Source organism: Prorops nasuta, unplaced genomic scaffold (genome assembly GCF_024137725.1).
Source record: "Prorops nasuta isolate Cenicafe-Biocafe unplaced genomic scaffold, Cenicafe_Pnas_1.2 PNAS00063, whole genome shotgun sequence".
NCBI classification, from domain to species: domain Eukaryota; kingdom Metazoa; phylum Arthropoda; class Insecta; order Hymenoptera; family Bethylidae; genus Prorops; species Prorops nasuta.
Genome location: NW_027116860.1, coordinates 360,859 through 379,463, shown reverse-complemented (window position 1 = coordinate 379,463; position 18,605 = coordinate 360,859). Strand labels below are relative to the sequence as shown.

At 38.1% G+C, this 18,605-nt stretch overlaps 1 protein-coding gene across 2 annotated transcripts; it reads left to right on the top strand.

The window, feature by feature from the left end:
- The first annotated feature begins 1,604 nt into the window (after nt 1-1,604).
- On the top strand, nt 1,605-15,944 carry Cad88C (cadherin-88C). Of its 2 annotated transcripts, none has more exons than XM_066745515.1 (22): nt 1,605-1,857; nt 6,994-7,267; nt 7,739-7,890; nt 8,461-8,841; nt 9,188-9,317; nt 9,404-9,771; nt 9,845-9,983; nt 10,070-10,325; nt 10,416-10,690; nt 10,786-11,111; nt 11,195-11,506; nt 11,610-12,184; nt 12,246-12,441; nt 12,522-13,085; nt 13,170-13,358; nt 13,438-13,731; nt 13,803-14,042; nt 14,117-14,302; nt 14,379-14,515; nt 14,592-14,983; nt 15,081-15,345; nt 15,448-15,944. In XM_066745515.1, exons 2-22 carry the CDS (start codon nt 7,066-7,068, stop codon nt 15,563-15,565), a joined length of 5,697 nt encoding a protein of 1,898 aa, XP_066601612.1. In that variant the 5' UTR covers nt 1,605-1,857; nt 6,994-7,065; the 3' UTR covers nt 15,566-15,944. The 2 variants fall into 2 exon arrangements, with proteins under 2 accessions (XP_066601612.1, XP_066601613.1); XM_066745516.1 differs by lacking the exon at nt 1,605-1,857 and adding an exon at nt 6,792-6,922.
- Nucleotides 15,945-18,605: the final 2,661 nt, after the last annotated feature.

Genomic DNA, 18,605 nt, shown 5'->3' with positions numbered 1-18,605 from the left:
CGGAAGTGCAGCTCTTCTTTCTACACGGACCATGTCCTTTGCTCGCTGACACGACATCCGTATAACTGACTGCTCGCGCCAGAATCAACGAACCTTTCTCCCCTATCGTTATATATCGCGATTTCTCACACTATCGTCCATATAAATAAATAAACTCTTCCTCCATTTTCAGGAGCTTTCAATAACAAACTGCGAACTTTTAAAACTTCTAAATTAAGTGCAGCTTTCTTTTAATTTAAACCATCGAATATTTAAAATAGTGTCTTTAAGCGATTATTTCTGTTGTCATTGTGGTTGATCGATCACTTTTTTTCACGTTGCTGGAACTATTTGACAAATGTTATTTCTTATCTTACGATAGTGCACAGCGTCGATAAGGACGCGTTCTACTCACCGGACAGAATGTACACGAAAAGTACTGCCATCTAGTCGGGAAAGTAGCGAAACTCAATGATACAGAGATAAATTAATGTCTGATTTGTTAAAACTAAATAATCTACGAAAAATAATCGTATTCTATTTATTTTGTTTAAATAGAAAAATTCTAGGCAACCGTGAAACGATATATTTATCGATTATTGATGGAAAGCTTGAAACAATCGTCCGAAGATAACGTACCGAGGCTCCATAATTCTTACCAGCCAGGTTCAATGAACTTGCTGGTAGTTGATATATACCTACCACACAAAATCATGTCAGTTTCATTGAAAAACATAGTCAGAGATTTCTCAGTAGGTATCACCACTGCTTTTGATACAGCCGCAATAAAAATCTACATTCCTCGTCGGTCAGGTTCAAAGTTGTACCGATCGTAATCTCCGAGTGATAAGGCAGGTTCGATGGCTTACGTAGGAATTCAGAGCTAGATGAACTAGTTCTAGAACCGGTCTCTCCGGATAAATAATCTTATTTAAATCTCTGGATTCCTACGCGTTGCTCGATGAATTTGATTACGTAAAAAATAAGTTCCAAGAAATTTAAATATTCTGCAGTACAATAACGTACAACGTAATCAATATTCAATTGTTTTATTTCTGCAAAGACTTTTAGTTTTGTTAGTTAACTGCTACCATTATTCAATAAGGAAGAAGGTAAATTGCATTATCAGCTCGGATCGTAATTGCCATATACCATACGATCGAATCGTGATTGTTCGCACTTTTGTTAGTTTCTTTGGGAAGTGCAGCAGCGGAACTCTTACGGCTCGGAACTCTGTCGTCTCGATCAATTAGACGATCGATCGATCGATACTGCTCGGTGGTTCTTACCGATTCCCAAGCGGCTCGGTATATATATCTTACATACGTTTACAGGCGCACATGGACAGACGCGCACAGAGATTCGTTGGTGTAGATGCATAAAGTACAGGTGACCGGAGATGGCAAGGGGAACCCTTGCACGCCTCGTGGAACACGATGGGCTGAATTTAATTCCGAACAACCGTACGTTTTGTGGTGTTCTGTGTACGGTCAGTGCTCACGCGGTAGAACGAGCAGCAGCAACAGCACAACAGCTAGCAACGATACGGACGTGGTGCGCCACTACGAAGAGTACCAATGCCACGCCACGCCACGCCATGCCACCGGCTTCTCGTTCAAACTTTCAGTTTACCTCCGTAAGCTCACCTGAGCGGCCGAGCTAACAGGAAACGCGCGATCGATTCTTGCATTTCAAACTTTCGGCTCCTTCTCCGCCTATTCGAAACCATTCGATATATTCCTCCACGAATATCCACCGCACTCGTAAACCGCTTCGAACGTTTCATTGTTTTCGCGATCGACCGTTGTGTGCTTCCTAATTATGTAGTAGCACTCGAAATACTCCTGCTGATTTCCTGTACAGGAAGTTCGAAAAAAAGTATGTAAATCGCTGTGTGCTATGCATGTATTTCTTTATTCGACAATTAGACATTTTTGTTCGTTGTTTTTGTATACGTTTGTTGGGTCAGTGTATATTTTTGTGGAATGCTATTAAAGAATTTTTAATATTGTAGCAGTTTAATATTTTTGAGGATGTATATATATATAAGTAATTATGTATTTTCTGTGCTTTCACTGTTTGCATTTTTCTTATAAACGTCTTAGGAGAGTTCCTGTATAGAATTATGCAATATTAGCTGCGGTTTGTCAGACATGTGAGAAGTTTTCAATTTACCGGCGTGAATTTGCTCGCGCACGTCGAGTCTCTTCTTATGGAGCATGATGTTTAAGAATGTTACTTTTTTATCATTGATCTGCAACAGCAGAGGCGATAGATACGCGCAAGAAAACACTTTGTCGCTTTCGGTGCTACGGATCGTTTGAAACGTGCCTTATAATTTGTCACCTGTATTTACAAAAGAAAAGAAATAGTGAAAGTGTGATTATTCATTGCTCGGTCGGAAGATAAAATTTCCGTGGATGAGTTAGCGAAAGAAAGTTTGGACGCTCATCTTCAGAAAACTCTCATTGTTTTCCGAGGAACACTCTCGCTTCTCCTTCGCTCCAATTCGATCGATAGAATTAGACCATTCTTCGCGCAACTTGAGAAGTTTTGGATGACACTGACAGACGGTACGTCCATCAGGAAAAACGTGTCGGTTTGATTTAGCCCGGTGTGGAATATTTCCAACAAGTTGACGTGCAATTACAAGCTTTGCCGCCTAACGCAACTCGCACAGCTCTCACCTTTCATTCTTCCACCATTCTTCGAATAACCGATTTATTTTCGTCATAACCGGACATCTCGGAAATTATGCAAAAGTGCATTCTGTATACATTCAAAATGTTCTTATCATATTTCACATTAAACTAGAGCTTTATCAGTCTTTTCTCATTCTACTATACAAAAAATTATATTCGTCATAGAATCAGGCAGCTGAAAATTATACGCGTAATGCGAAATGCAGCAAATTATTGGGCACTGTGTACTTTGCTATTCCAGGAACTGTATGATGATGCACATGATTTTATAATTCCCGATCATTGCAAAACGGTGACCGAATACTGTTATTACAAAAGTTGTGCCTCATAGCCGCGTCCTATATTTTTTGATGATACTGCAATTAACAATTAATTATAAATAGCGATGTGGCAACGGATGCGATGTAAGAATAACAATGCCCTCTGAAAAAGATGTTGGGACTCAATATAAGAACGAAACTGTAAAACGACGATTCTGATATTTGCTCATTGTTCTACTTAAAAAGTGAGAATGTCGTTTATCAGCAAGATCTAAGTACTTTCGGTATAAAAAATCGGTGGTTTTAGACAAAAATAAGAAAAGAATAGGTGTTTCGGCCTCGTTATTTACCTGAGGCGAACTTCAAAAGAGACTAACCTACATGTTGAACCGGGCTTGACGCAGCACACTAGTTGCGAATTGAAAGAATAAAACATTCCCATAAAGTCGTCTTCCAATTATCCAATTATACCGTCTGACAGTATCGACAAACGATTTCCCGATCTCGATATTCGCTGATCCGTGCTTTCTTGATGCCGATTGTCCGAATCATGATCCGATTTCCTCCGTAAAGACCGCTTCGTGCTGCACAAATCTATCATTTAACGCGAAATATATTCTGTTGCGTGCGAGCCGCTGCATAACCCATTTCTAGAAAGCACCATTGCAATCATTATGTCAATGAGTGGTATCCTTAAAGGTTCGAGCATCCGCAGTCATTAACACTTGTAATTAAAAGCGTAATCTTAACACTATCCAATTAGTGCTCTTTCTGACATGCTTCATTTTCTCAAGAAAGAAAGTAAAACTTAACCATGGGAACGATACTGTAACGATGCTAGTGTAATTGGTAGTTCTATGCCGATTATAAATTATTGATGAGAATGCATATTGTATATTTTTGGGACTACCACACCATATGGTCGTAGCATTTGCGTATTGGTGTTGAAGGATTTTCCCCTACTGTCTGTAACACCATGCAACTCGAGTCACGCAACACTATTCTGTATGGGGTGTGGACTGTGGGGGCTGAATAGCAGACGTACGGTATTGTGGGGTGGGCAAATACCCCATGCGGTGTTATCATTCGGAAGCATGCATGGCAGGTGTAGGAAATGACGTCATGCACCTGAGGATATCCCCATTCCCCATTTTAAGCACGGCCTTACGTGCTATTATACTCTGCCCTATACAAAAAACTTCCTCTCTTTCCTGCTCTCTCGAGGAAGTAAACTATAGCCATTCCTTCTACGCCAAACAAGAAACTTTATACAATTACCACCGACACCTTACTTCTTTCAACTATTTTTCCATATTTCCACTTTTTCTCAAAAGTGCTCATTCTTACGTAAAATTACCCTTATTCAGTTGAAATATCTATTAATCTATCACGTGTAACGAAGATCCATCGACTTTTTAAATTAAAATTTTGTCGAAGCTCTCAGATTACTCGAAGCTCCAAAGTTTCTAAAAGCTTCATGCCTATTCCAGTTTTTCCTTAAATTATATCCAGCTAGGGGAGAGTAAACTACTTTTCAAAAATCATTAGGAACACGCGAGCGCTCACAAGCACATACGAAAGTAATATTTGCTTCTTATAACTAATTGTATAAGTTTAAATTCTTTGAAGCGGAGCGTGATTGAACAATAGTTACTCGCACATAAATGGGGAATAATAGACAGAGAATTTAAAAAAAAAAAAAAGTAAAAATTCTGTAAAAAGTGCAGAGTTCATTCGACACAGCTCGTTGGCAAAAGGAGCATTTCTTTCGAATACATTCGCAGAATAGTTGCCATTACCTTTGCCAAACGGTTTAAATAACCGACATAAAAAATATATAGTATAATCCAATTAATTATTACTCGTATGCGAAATAAATTCGTAAAGCAACCGTATCGTTACATTATTTTGAAGCGTACAACAGTTTTATCGATATCTGTCTGATTGCACGAATGTTCCAATTGAACCTTTACGAGGCATATGAGAGGTTTAATTGGTGAAGTTAAAGAGAGAGAAAGAGAGTGAGAGAGGGGGAGGGGGTTAAGGTGTATTGGATGAAGTTGAAGTGTATCGATTGGCCTACTTCGTAATATCGTATAGTTACATATATAGATGCGAATGGTGAAATGCATCCGAGTTCCTTGAATCCCCTATTTACGACCTTTAGAATCTAGATACCCTTCAGGATTGAAGCTAATACCGTTTCGTAATCTTGCATAGTTATCTGGTTTCCGGACATCGGCCTTGCAGACCACTGACCACGGCCGGATGCTCTCGTCTACAAAGAGCGAAAGAATAACCAGCGAGAGCCCAGTAAACGAGGTTTAATGAACATAGTCCGAGAGGTTCAACAACCGACCAGCCTTTTATTCCCTTTACTCACCTTTCATCTCATGCACCAGCTGAGACATACCTCATAAAGAGCCAATAAAACCCACAGCAACTCAACTCAATGCGTACAAACGCAGCGTTTCGTGTGTCTGCCGATATCATAATTTCACTTTCCATAATTAGCACAATTAAAATCAATAATTTTGATACGTGGTCGACTCTCGTCAAGCGACTATTATATGTATAGAAATATTACAACTCTATACTTACCTTAAAGAGACCATAAGGCTTTCCCTCTCAACATGATTCCGTTTTCAATCTACTGCTTCTCATATAAGATACATTTTTTTTCTCTATTATTATATTTCAACGTCAAAGCAAGTTCACCGTGAGAAACCCAGTTGAATCTTCCGGCATGCTTTCACTCTGACTAATTATTCTCGTGGTCACTCGCAATAACAATCTTGACATTGCGTGAAGCGTTTTATAAAGAGAAAGCGCTCATTCGCGATTAGATGGAAAAAAAGCTGTTAATCGATTACCAATTAGATCAATTAGAACGCAATACAGAGGTAAGCGTGTTACGCTTATACTATCAACAAGAATCTATTTAATATACTTTAAATTAACCAGACATTAATGGATAATTATATTTACCGTTGCAAAATATTACTACGTGTGTTTCATTAGTCAAGCTATTAATGTTTACCATCAATCTACATTAAACAGAGGAAACTGATTTTTAAATCTCTTTGTAGAATACAATCGTGATAGAGATATAATTATCTAAATTGCATAATACGGACGGCTAATAATTTTATCGTAACGAACAAAACATCACGTTGCGATAATCCTGTTTATCTTAAATTCAGCTTTAGCGTTGATGATTCGCAAATGATTATCGCGTCTAACGGATTGAAATGCTGCGTAAGCTTTCAGGAAAAACGCTAAAGATTTATAGCTTCCTTGAAGAAATGTGTTATCGTTACTCAAGGTGCTTCCTCTTGGACAATTTCTTCAACATTTTATATAGATATTGCAGTGCAACGGAGAAATCTGCAGTCGCTGTGATGCGTGAAAATCAATATGCTAATATTTTTCTTCCACCGATTTAATCGCGCTTTCATCCGACCGATCTCGTTTCTCAATCGAGATGCTTCTTCTTTCCAGACCAGGAGTTTCACTCGCTCAAGCGTGTTTTCTCTTTTTGGCCAATTACGGCATCTGGGTCCTGAGAAGGTGCAATCCGCCATTCAGATTTCGTTGAGCTAATTGGAGACTGTATACATATACTGCTCATTAAGCTTGGAAACAATGACGCTGCTAGGACAATAAAGAATTAATTGCATTACACAGGCGTGAAAGTGACAATAAGATATCGCGCTGATGGTACGATAAATCTGAAGAAAGTGTACCCAGTATCAGTTTGTAACGATAAACGACCAACACTGGTGCATCTTCACACGAATCTATCGCTAACTGCATCTCTGATTTATCTGTGAAACGTTAATCGTCCATGAAATATTTACCGATTAAATTTATTATCCTCTTTGATTTATTTAAAAAATATTCCGTGTGCAGAAGATTTCTCAAATTATTTACCATCAATTGCACTTTGATCCCAAAGCAAACGTGTTAAAATTAGTTGCAGTATGTAATGATAAAGTTTGCAGAAAAGTGTTATGATTGTTATTGCTGATACCGATGCATTGGTTTTGCAGGAACAAATGAGACAAAGCGAGGGACAAGTTTGCAGCGGTGATCATGTCAATTAGGGAGGACTTTCTGACAAGATGACGTTGAAGAAGACCAGCGAGTCGTCTTCCTGGCTGTTACGCTCGTACAAAAGGAGTAGATTCAAGGGAGAATGCATTCTTCTGATCGTGGCTTGCCTCCTGTCGAGCAGTTCGGCCAGGAACAATCCGCCACGCTTTCTCATCGATGGACAAACCGAAATAGTCCTCCGGCTGAAGGAAGGCACGGAGACGCCGCTTGGTAAGCATCTCGGTTCAACTCGGCTGCTCACGGAAGAGCTTCGCGGTATATATTTATCTTCAGCCACGGTTCACAAAATTTCTTACCCATTTTATATACCCGCCCTTCGAACATCATTCCGAAGAACGGTACTGCATCCTCTATGCTATTCTCGCGATCAGCCAGGATAAGAAAAATCTCCTCGGCGGATTAGTCCGTGCCAACCTTATCTCGCATTATTGTTATTATGGAATCATCACCGTAGAAAAAGTATAGAGATTACGGAATTGCGACTATGCAAGAAAATTATATTTATGCCTATTTTCCTATTGCACAATTATATCTGCGTTCCAACTATATATTTATGACAATTGTTAACATTTGCGAAGTACGGTTGTCCGTTGCTAAATTCGTTTTGCTTCAATGTATACATATATAAATATACGTATAGAGCGATGCTATTTTATTAAGGCCAGCACGTGGCTATTACAGGTAGCTTAATCTACAGACTGCGGGGCGTAGATCCTGACGGCGATACTTTAACCTTCGGCGTGAGAGACCAGCCAGGGAGCAACGTGATTCGCGTGGAGAACATCGGAGTCAACGAAGCCAATATTTACCTCAACAAATTGCTGGACAGAGAGGTAATTTGTGACGAACGCAAGGATCCAACGCGATAATCAAAGTATAGTTACCTTCACAGGCAATCACCTTGTGACTAATATCCTACCGAGGTCCGAGACCACCCAATATAATCTATCGCGTTAGAGGAATTCCTGCCAGAAACAATTTTCAACTTAACTCTTCGGGAATAATTAGGTTTTTCTCTTTAAAATAAAAACTCTTTTCTTCTTCCAATTTCTTCTCCTCTTTTCGTCCCTTTCCCCCAACTTCAATGGGACATGGACTTTGGCCATGAACTTCGATCATTGCTCGTGAGAGAAAACCGCAATGGTACTTCTTTGCCGTTTCACGTGATTGCCTTTATAGCTTCGCAAATCAGCTTCATGGCAAACCGGATTCATTCGAATATATAACTCGATTCGAATACAAAGGGAGAATTTTTAAAGAATAATTTATTCTTAAAGAGAATGTTAATATCATGACAAGCACTTGGGGAATTAAATAATTGTATCAATTTTAAACGATGGATAATTGAATAATTAGATAATTATGATAATTTGCAAATATTATTTTATTGTATATATATATAGACAAAGGATGAGTACGCTCTAGTCCTAACACTGACCGATGGAAAACTTGGCGAGGGCAACTACATTACGCAAAGTCTGTTACTGCTGGTCGAGGACATTAATGACAATGTGCCAATTTTTCGTCCACATCCGACGTCATTGACGGTTCGCGAAGATGCCAGTCCTGGTGTTTTAACGACCGTGGAAGCAACTGACGCTGACGAAGGTGCTCATGGCCAGGTGGTCTACTACCTGCAGGAGCTCGATGGAGACAATGACATGTTCACCATTACAACTGTTAATGGAAAGGGCGTCATTCGTTTGGTCGGCCATTTGGACTATGAAAGGAAATACTTGTACCAACTCCGAGTTCTGGCTGTAGACCGGGCTATCAATGAAAAGGTGCCGAACAAAGCTTTGTATAAGATAAAAAATATCATGAGGGAAATAGATAAAAAGTTCACTGGCAGATAACACCCCTATACTGTATAAAGAGTAGGGCTCTTTTTCAGGAGTAAATCATTCTAATAGGTTTTTTATTATTGTTACATCGAAAATATAAATTTTCTTGAAAATAATTAGGCTTATAACACTAGAAGTGTCTATTCTATTCTATTCTATTGGTATAGGGGAACTTGCCATAATTGAGAGCGTAAATAATGATAGGTATATATAGCACTGGAATGCAGGCGTCTAGAAGTAATGAGATACTTCCCTTAAAAAATCCATTATTTATTCATTATTCCAGGTAAATACGGGAACGGCTGCTATTCTAGTTAAAGTTCAAGACGTCGAAGATCAGCCACCTGAATTCATAGCCATGACACCCGTTGCCAGGATCAGTGAAAATGCCAGGATAGGTACTTCTGTATTGCAAGGTAGAGAATTAAGGCTTAATTTTCTCGACGATAAATTAATTTTCTCTCGCAACGTTATCAATTTACTTCGTGTATATTAATTATAGTTCGCGCCGCTGATGGCGATAAAGGTATCAATAACAAAGTAACATATAGCATTACCAAGGGTCCAAGGTACCTGTTCGATATCGATGCTACATCAGGCTTGGTGTTCACCAGAGCACAGTTAGACAGAGAGGCCGACGAAAATTTAGATGGCACTTTTATCCTGGAAATAACAGTAAAAGAAATTTCCAAGATGGTTCCCGCACCCTCGGTATCAACAGAAGTTACTATCATTCTAATGGACGTTAATGACGAAACTCCAACATTTCGAAGTTCATCGTATCGAGCTGAGATTAACGAGAATGCTCCGCAAAATACACCAGTACATTTTCTAGGGGATGCTATACCGGAAGTCTATGACCATGATTTAGTACGCGTCTACTTTGAATTTTGGTAAAAATATTCTCTGTTTTGGCTATTAATAATTTTATTCTCTCTTACAGGGAACAAATGGCACATTTCGAATCCTTATCGAAGGTGATAATGGAATATTTGATGTTTCACCTTCACGAGGAATCAACGAAGCTCCGTTTTTGATACGGGTCAAAGACCCTAGTAAATTAGATTTCGAAAAACGAGCGGGTAATTTGCCTACAAAATCTAAATCAAGCAATCTGTCTATCAACTTTTACCGACTAACTTTATCTGAGATTTTATTTTTTTTTCAGTTGTAAATTTCACTCTGATCGCCAAAGAAATTTCGACAAGCTCACCGAAGCAAAGCGTAGTACCTGTTACAGTATTCATAAAAGATCAAAACGATAATTACCCTGAATTCACGGAAAACGTTTATGAAATATCTATTCCAGAAAATTGTGTAACTGGTAGCACTGTGGCCTGGGTTCAAGCCTTGGACGATGACAGTGGTAATTTTGGTACTCGAGGAATAAGGTACACAAATTTGGGTGGTAGCATCGCTCATGCGTAAGTTCAAAGCTCCTTCGATATTTTCGACATAAAAAATGTTAAAATATACTAAGGATACAAAAAGAAAACTTTACGATACATTTTTAGGCTGACACTAGATTCCTCCACCGGAGTGATTACCGTAAAACAGGCTGGACCAAGTTTCGACCGAGAGCTGATGTCACGGCATTATTTAACAGTGGAAGCGCGCGATGATCTTGGAAAAGGCAATCGAAACACAGCGCAATTAATAGTTAACATTAACGACGTCAATGATAACCCACCAATATTTTTACAAAATAAATATGAAGCAGTATTATTGGAAAACGAAGACCACTTTCAGTCACCGTTAATCGTGGAAGCGTTTGACGTCGACTTAAATGGTACACGAAACATCAAGCTGAGAATTGCCAGCCTTTTTAAAATTAATACATTTCTCAATGTACAAAATGTACTCATAATGATTAATATGTCACAGGGACAAAGAATAGCGAAATCGTTTACGCTTTGGTGTCAAATGAGTTTTCTCGAAATTTCACCATCGATCCAAAGCTTGGTTATATCACACCTTTGAATCCTATGGACTACGAAGCTTTGCCGATTAATCAAGGACAACGCGAAGCTGCTGTACGAGCACTAAAATTAACTGTCAGGGCGAGAGACATGGGCACGCCTAGTTTGAGCTCCGATGCTCCTTTGATAGTATATTTGAAAGACGTCAATGATAATGGACCATTGTTCGAGAGAGCTCTGTATAAGAGAAGTATTCCAGAAGATCTTCCAGGAGGAACCAGTGTAATGCAGGTATACTGCATTTTTCTCAAACAAACAAGTTTTCAATATATATTCTCTATATAAATTGTCATTGCAAGATAAATATTCTCCAGGTTAAAGCATGGGACAAAGATCTCTCATCCCCCAACAATAAACTGGTCTATCGAATACAAAGTGGAGCCGGTGACAAATTTGTAATTAGTCCTGAGACAGGTGTCATCAGGGTAGCTCCGGGATCAAATTTAGATCCTGACTTAACGTCGCCCAAGACAACCCGCTATAGTCTTAATGTTGTCGCAATTGACAGTGGTACGGAAGTCCAAAGAACTGCCGAGGTTCTGGTAAACATTACAATCATTGATGTGAACAACAAACCTCCAGTTTTCCTTGATCCTGGAACTGTCACGATTAGGGAAAACACACAAGTTTGTATATTTGTCAATTAAATGTCATATACTCTAAATGTAAGAACAATAAGGATAATTATAAACATCCAAAGTTTTAATTGTATCATCATTTTTATACTAGGTTGGTGCTTATGTACATCGGGTTATAGCGATCGATCCTGATATAGCACCAATTCTACGATATCGCATCGACCCTAATTCGTCCGAAGCACGAAATGAAGAGGGAACACTGATACGTTCCCAGGAATATGATTATTTGGCAGCATTGGAACTTAATGCCATCGATGGACTATTGAGAGTAATAAGACTGTTGGACAGGGAAAGAGTTGAAACTATAAGATTGGCTCTCGTCGTCGAGGATCTTGCTGCAGTTACAGGATTACAGACAGCATCTGCCACTTTGAGCATAATTATCGAGGATGAGAACGACAATAATCCAAAATTTCGGCGTCCATTTTACAGGAGGTCCGTTACGGAAAACAGCAAGAATGGAGTGAATATCGCCAGCATTGTTGCTGATGACGCTGATAAGAATCGTAGTATAACATATTCTTTGGAAAGTCCGAAAGAATTGACGGATCTGGTTCATTTGGACTCTGAGACTGGTGAAATGGTGGTAGCCAATAAAATTGATAGAGAACAATATGCATGGTTAAATTTAACTGTTCGAGCAACTGACTCTGGAATTCCACCGAGGTATTGCAATCTCGTTAAAATCAATGAAGATTCAATGTAGTATTATGAATATTTCTTGTAGGTCCAGCTTGTCCGAAGTGTATGTACAAGTACTCGATGAAAATGACAATAATCCATATTTTCTTACGGATGCTAATAATATCACTGTAATGGAAAATGCGAAGATTGGAACAGAAATTATCGTTATTCAAGCGAAGGATGCAGATAGTGGAGATTATGGAAAAATAACATACCTTTTGGACAGAATGTCATCACAAGTGAGTTGACAAAATTTCACATGAATTTTACTCCATGCTTATATATACCTTATTGATTTTTCTATACTTAAATTTTGTAGGGAAAATTCGCTATCCATCCAGAATCTGGCAGTTTGACAGTAGCTGATAACTTAGATTGGGAAACAACTCATAGCTATGTTCTAGTTATAGAAGCATGGGATAATTATCAATTTGGCTACACCGCCGGGGAGTCTAGAAATGCATTTAAACAAATTCAATTAAGCATAATTGACATTAACGATAACGCACCGAAAATCGATGCATCACAGGGATGTATCACGATTTCGGAGTTTCATGATATTAGAGACGTAATTGGAATGATCAAAGTTAAGGACGCTGACGATCCAACGATGCCTAATGGTCGTGTCTTGATTAGAGTCCTATCAGGAAATGAATTAGACTTGTTTGCATTGGAACAGATTGATTATTGGACTGCCAAAGTAAAGGCAGTACGACCTCTAAGAGGGAAATTTGGAAATTACTCCTTGCATATAGAAGCACGCGATTTAGGAACTCCTCCCCTCAAGGACACCAGTATTTTCGATATTTGCATTACGGATTACAATGATAATCCTCCGCTCTTTACCAGTCCTCAGCATAATACCACTTTTAGAATTCCGGAGGTAATTTCGACGCTGAAAATTACATAATGCTATACGCGTCGACCCGTAAATGTGACAAATGACAAATGTACGTTTTTATTACAGAACGTTACCGTTGGAACGCCTATTATACAAATAGAGGCTGAAGATGCTGATACAGGGCCAAATGGCGATGTTCATTATCGCTTAAAGCAAGATCTAGCGGGTCATTGGAGAACATTTCACATTGACGATAAGACTGGAGTCGTATCTTTAAAACTGCCATTAGATAGGGAAACTCAAAGACTATACGAAGTATGTCATTGTACATAGTAAGACTAATTGTTCTCTCAAGCTTCATATTGTTATAAAATTGTTAACACTTTTCTTCTAGATAAGAATAGAAGCGTACGATCTAGGAACCCCAACACCATTGAGCTCTGATCTTGATCTGATTATTTATGTTCGAAATATTAACGATTACGAGCCGCAATTTTTGGTAGATGTATTTAATGTAAATATCACAGAAGAAAAGACTCCTGGATCAGAAATTATTATGCTACCCGAGACTGTGGACAGAGACGAGGTTGATGATCTCGATGATCCTCCAACTCAAGTTTGTTATTTTATTGTCAGTGGGAATGAGGATGGACAGTTTACGTTAGATATTTTTAAACATGAATTAAGTGTACGTTTAATACAAATATTTATATATTTAGAAATAAATTTTCACACAATGTTAATATTTAGCATTTTTAGACTGCCAAGACATTAGATCGGGAGAAACAATATCAGCATTTATTATTGATAAAAGCAACTGAAGACTGTGGAAGTGTACCAGCCAATGTTAGCTTCTTTGACGAAGCAGACGATACAATGTTAAAAGTTGTAGTGAGTGTCAAAGACATTAACGACAATCCTCCAAAATTTATAAATAAAATTTTCACTGGCGGTGTAACAACCGAAGCTGACTTTGGAACTATATTTATGCACGTGAAGGTAAAAAACCAGTTTGTTAATTTTACTGAAAGAAAGGGGGATATTCGTGTGATATGAATTATTTTATTTCTTAGGCGCTGGATTTAGATGTAGGAGAGAATGCAAAAGTGAGTTATTATCAAGTTGGAAAGGTCCATATGACTTTAACGGAAGGACTGGACGATGTGCGAATTCAGCCATTTTTGGTAAATAAAATGACTGGAGCAGTCAGTTTAAATTTTGACCCACAACGTGGAATGAAAGGCTACTTTGACTTCATGGTAAGGTTTTGTAATTATGAAAGCTTCAAAACAATAAGAATATTCTATGCTTAACCAAGACTAATTTCCTCTGCAGGTAATGGCAAATGATACACATGGATTACACGATACAGCAAGAGTATTCATATACCTTCTGAGAGAAGACCAAAGAGTGCGATTTGTTCTTCGTCAACATCCACCGGAAGTCCGAAATAAAATTGAAACTTTTAGAGAGTAAGCAATGTTTTGGGAAGAATGGAATTTTAAAGTATCTAATAATGGTCTCGTTATGTAAATTTATTGTTTGTAGAACGCTCGGTAATGTGACCGGAGCAATCGTTAACGTGGACGAATATAAAATTCATGAAAACCACGATGGATCGGTGGACAGGACGAAAACGGATTTGTATTTGCATCTGGTGAATCGACGGGATAATTCAATACTCGAGGTTACCGAGGTCCTCGAGGTGATAGACCGGAACATTGAAAAGCTGGATGACCTATTTAAAGAGTTCAACGTCTTGGACACGCAACCAGCGCAATCCCAGCCAATCATTCAGTATGAACAAGCAGGAATGACATTCTGGCTATTGACTTTAACTCTATTCCTAGGTGCGCTTCTGATCTTATGCATAGCATTGTGTCTCTCTCAACGAGCTTCCTTTCAAAGACAATTAAAAGCAGCGAATGCTTCTACATTTGGTAATTAATAATCATTCACATTTATTAATTGCATTTCACCTATAGTTATATATAGTATCGATATCAGTATCATTGTATCACCTTTGTAAAAATTTAGGTGCTACAGACTCTGAATTCACGCGCGGTCCTGGGCGAGTACCCAATACGAATAAACACAGCGTCGAAGGATCAAATCCAATTTGGATGCACGCCTATGAAAACGAATGGTTTAAAAACGACGAATCTTACAGTCATACATCCGAGCGAGATTCTCTCGATGAAAATGCTTTAAATAACGAGGAAATTATGAACGAAGCTAATTCGAACCATAGAACCGAAGATAAGCCCTATTACATCGAACCCAGAGTTTCTTCGATATCTAGGTAAGGCGAACAATCTCGTGTAAGCAAGACAGAGACAGTAGCTTATAACAGATTCGATGCAAAAGAATTTTATTCTAATTAAAGAATTTTCTTTGTTCTCAGTTCAGAGAGTGTCGTTGATATACCGAACGATTTTAGTCGTAAATCTCCAATATTCCGTGGGCAACATCAATCAATTGTGAATCCTCTCGGGAAGAAGGTTGAGACTACGGAGTTGTGAGGAATATAAAGTTTATCGTACCTTACTTATAATAAATATATTATTAATGCCCAAGTATTATATTGCAATACACCGTTGCACTTTTGTAAATAATATCCAATAATTATAGAAACTATGAAAATATCAATATTTATTTATTGCATAGTAATTTTAAATATCGTATATTTATAATGATACCTAATGTATTAGCTACAGTAAAATAAAACAAGAAAGGACTCCATTTGTAATATATTAATATAAAATTTGTTACAACAGTTGTTGCATACTCGTATGCAAAAGTGAGCACAAATTCTAGAAATATTGCCCCGCATTAGCCATTTTTATCATAGTTTAGAAAACTGCATAAAAAAGTTATATGGATTGTAAAAAAAGTTTTATACCGAATAAACGAATTTTTGGTAAAATGCTGTAATCTCTCACGTTTTCCTTCATAGTACTTCCTCTCAATAGTTATAATAGAGAGGGTACGTTATTAGTGTACGTACGCTCACATATTATTAATAGTAAATCAACTTATGCAAGAGAGCTTCTTCGTGCGGATAATATCACGAGTGAAAACAAACGAATATCAAGAAGAATTCACTGTTTAAATGCAAATCGGGAACAGTAGGTACTACGACCTCTATGGGTCAGTCACACTTCAAGACCCCTTTCACCCTTTCGTGTTTTATCGTGCAGGATAATGCGGGCATTTTCTACTTAACATTTACGCTTGGTCAACACGCTATCGTCCAATTAACCCCAGCCGAGACTGAATTTTAATTTTGGCCTATAGCAAAAATCCTTGCAAAAGAATACACCACTGCTGAATCACGTTCTTCAAACCTGATTAAAACAGCAAAGTACTTTTTTATCCGACCAATCAAAGTGATTCCTGAATAATCAAGGTACTCGATAGGTGCATATGAATTGTATTTATTTTCAACTTGGAAAAACCAAAGATTATACTGACTGTGCAGGAGAAAAATTTTAAAGTTAAAGTTATACATAGACATTAAAGCAGAAACTGTACTATACTATAGTAGTATATATACGAGAGCATCGAAGAGATAAAAAAAGTAGGGTCGAGTCTCGTGAGACGATGGTTAAAATAATATTATTAAGCTATTCGCATAAAAGGAAAGAGGCAAATGGGGAATAAATAATTATTATTGATGTGTATTGTTGGTACGCACCCTGTAGGTAATAGGTTGAAAGGTAAGGCGGTCGAAAGAACGTACATCCATTCCCTTATCGTCTTGCTGGGCATCAGCTTCGCGTGCAGCGCTATGCTAATCAAGAAAGCTATATAAGCTACTGGTCAGTACTTGATTTTACCCCACTTGCTACCCTCTCCTCTCCCCTCCTCTTCTCTCTCCTTTCCGTTCTCCTTCAGGTACTACCCTTCTCTCCTGCTCTCTCGCTTTCTCCTCCCTCTCGACCTTTTCCAACCTACGCGATTCGTCTGACTCTGCGGAATACAATCACGGCTACTTCCTCAACGTGTGCTACCTTATACGATCAATCGTAAATCAAACCCGATACCATTTCAGGTAAAAACTCGACTGGCATGTATTAACTCAAAATTTCATTTACCTCTAATGCCAGTTCGCCAATATTCTCTCAACGAGTTTAACCCAAAAAGTATCTAATCCGTTCTCTTTGATGATTCAAGCAGTACTTGAGAATTATCAAGTATATCATTGCTGGAAGAACCTCGTTAACGATGTCTGCAGGTGACTGCCTTCTTGTGCAAGTATATAGCTGACCCCACATGCGAAGCAGTTTTTGCGTTAGGGACCTTTACGCCCTTTTTAGCCCCAAAGCTATCGAAGCCTGAGTCATCATCGGTTTTATGCCGCATTTTGTATTACGTCGATAAATGCACTTCTACGAATACCTACAAAATTGTTTTCCCCCGATATTATCCACCTCAGAATTTTCTCAATTACAGTTTGTTCGAAACTGTACAAAACTTTTATTTTATGCTTTTACCATTTTGCTATATGTGTACATAACATTGTAGAAAAGTTCCAAGGAGGCGCAAGTTTACAGGACTAAGAAAGTACAAATTTTGTAGGTTTTGCAAAAATTTCTCGGGTAATATAGGGAAACGAGTAAAAGAAATAGAAATTGATACTAGACGCTGTTGTTGGGAGTTAAGAGGGGCTTGAGGATTCGTGACGCTATGTACACGTGACGACGCGCAAAAGCAGCGCCGGCGTCGAGCCTAAAGGGTCGGTTCTGACAACCCCTTTCAAATGCCCGCCGCTCGCGGCCACGTGAAGTATTCCACCTACGAAAATGTCAGCCCTGGATCACGGTTGATCCGCAACATCCTGGCGCGCTTCTTGAGTGTTCAAACAACTACCCAAAAATCACCGGTTCGCTCGGCCAACTATAAAAGTTTCAAAGTTGTAGCAACGATCAGAAATTTCATTAAGAATCATACTTGCCTATTGTGTTAGTAATAATTCATTTGTTTCATTGTTAACATTTCACTAATTTCAATTAATACATTAGTTGCTGTTGCATAGAGATGGCCTTTATAAGAATGTGCTATGACGTGGATAACTTTCCAGTTTAACATTTGACCAATTTTCCATTTCAACTCGATATGAATTTGATGGTTGCAAGATTCTGAATGAATCTACGATCAGGTAAGAATAGATTTATTTAAAGTTTACAGGTTTTAAAGAGAGAGAGTGTCACCCAATATATACTCCTCTTTTGTTTTGTGTCTATAATATATCGAAACACAAGAGAATTTAATCGAATAATAATAAAGTTATTAGTATTGCTAACATTTTCTGGAAATAAGAAATAAATGCTATAATGTATGTAAAATAATAAGTCTTTGTATACGTGGACCAGTTCTCCACAGCTATAGGACATGCGTTAATGCTCCATTAGGATATATTAAAGCCGTATAATAAACAGTCAAGATACTCGATCGTTCTACATTAACTTTTATTTTATTACTGCATTATGCATCAATTATATTAAATGTGAGAAAATTTATCTATAAACTTACTTTTCTTTTATAACATTTGGCAGTAGC

What these genes read in the sequence shown, in the direction of transcription:
- Cad88C (XM_066745515.1), top strand. Translation starts at nt 7,066, where the DNA reads ATGACGTTGAAGAAGACCAGCGAGTCGTCTTCCTGGCTGTTACGCTCG. An exon ending in AAACTCAAAGACTATACGAA is followed by an intron (nt 13,359 to 13,437) that starts GTATGTCATTGT and finishes CTTTTCTTCTAG; the next exon opens with ATAAGAATAGAAGCGTACGA. An exon ending in AAAATTGAAACTTTTAGAGA is followed by an intron (nt 14,516 to 14,591) that starts GTAAGCAATGTT and finishes TATTGTTTGTAG; the next exon opens with AACGCTCGGTAATGTGACCG.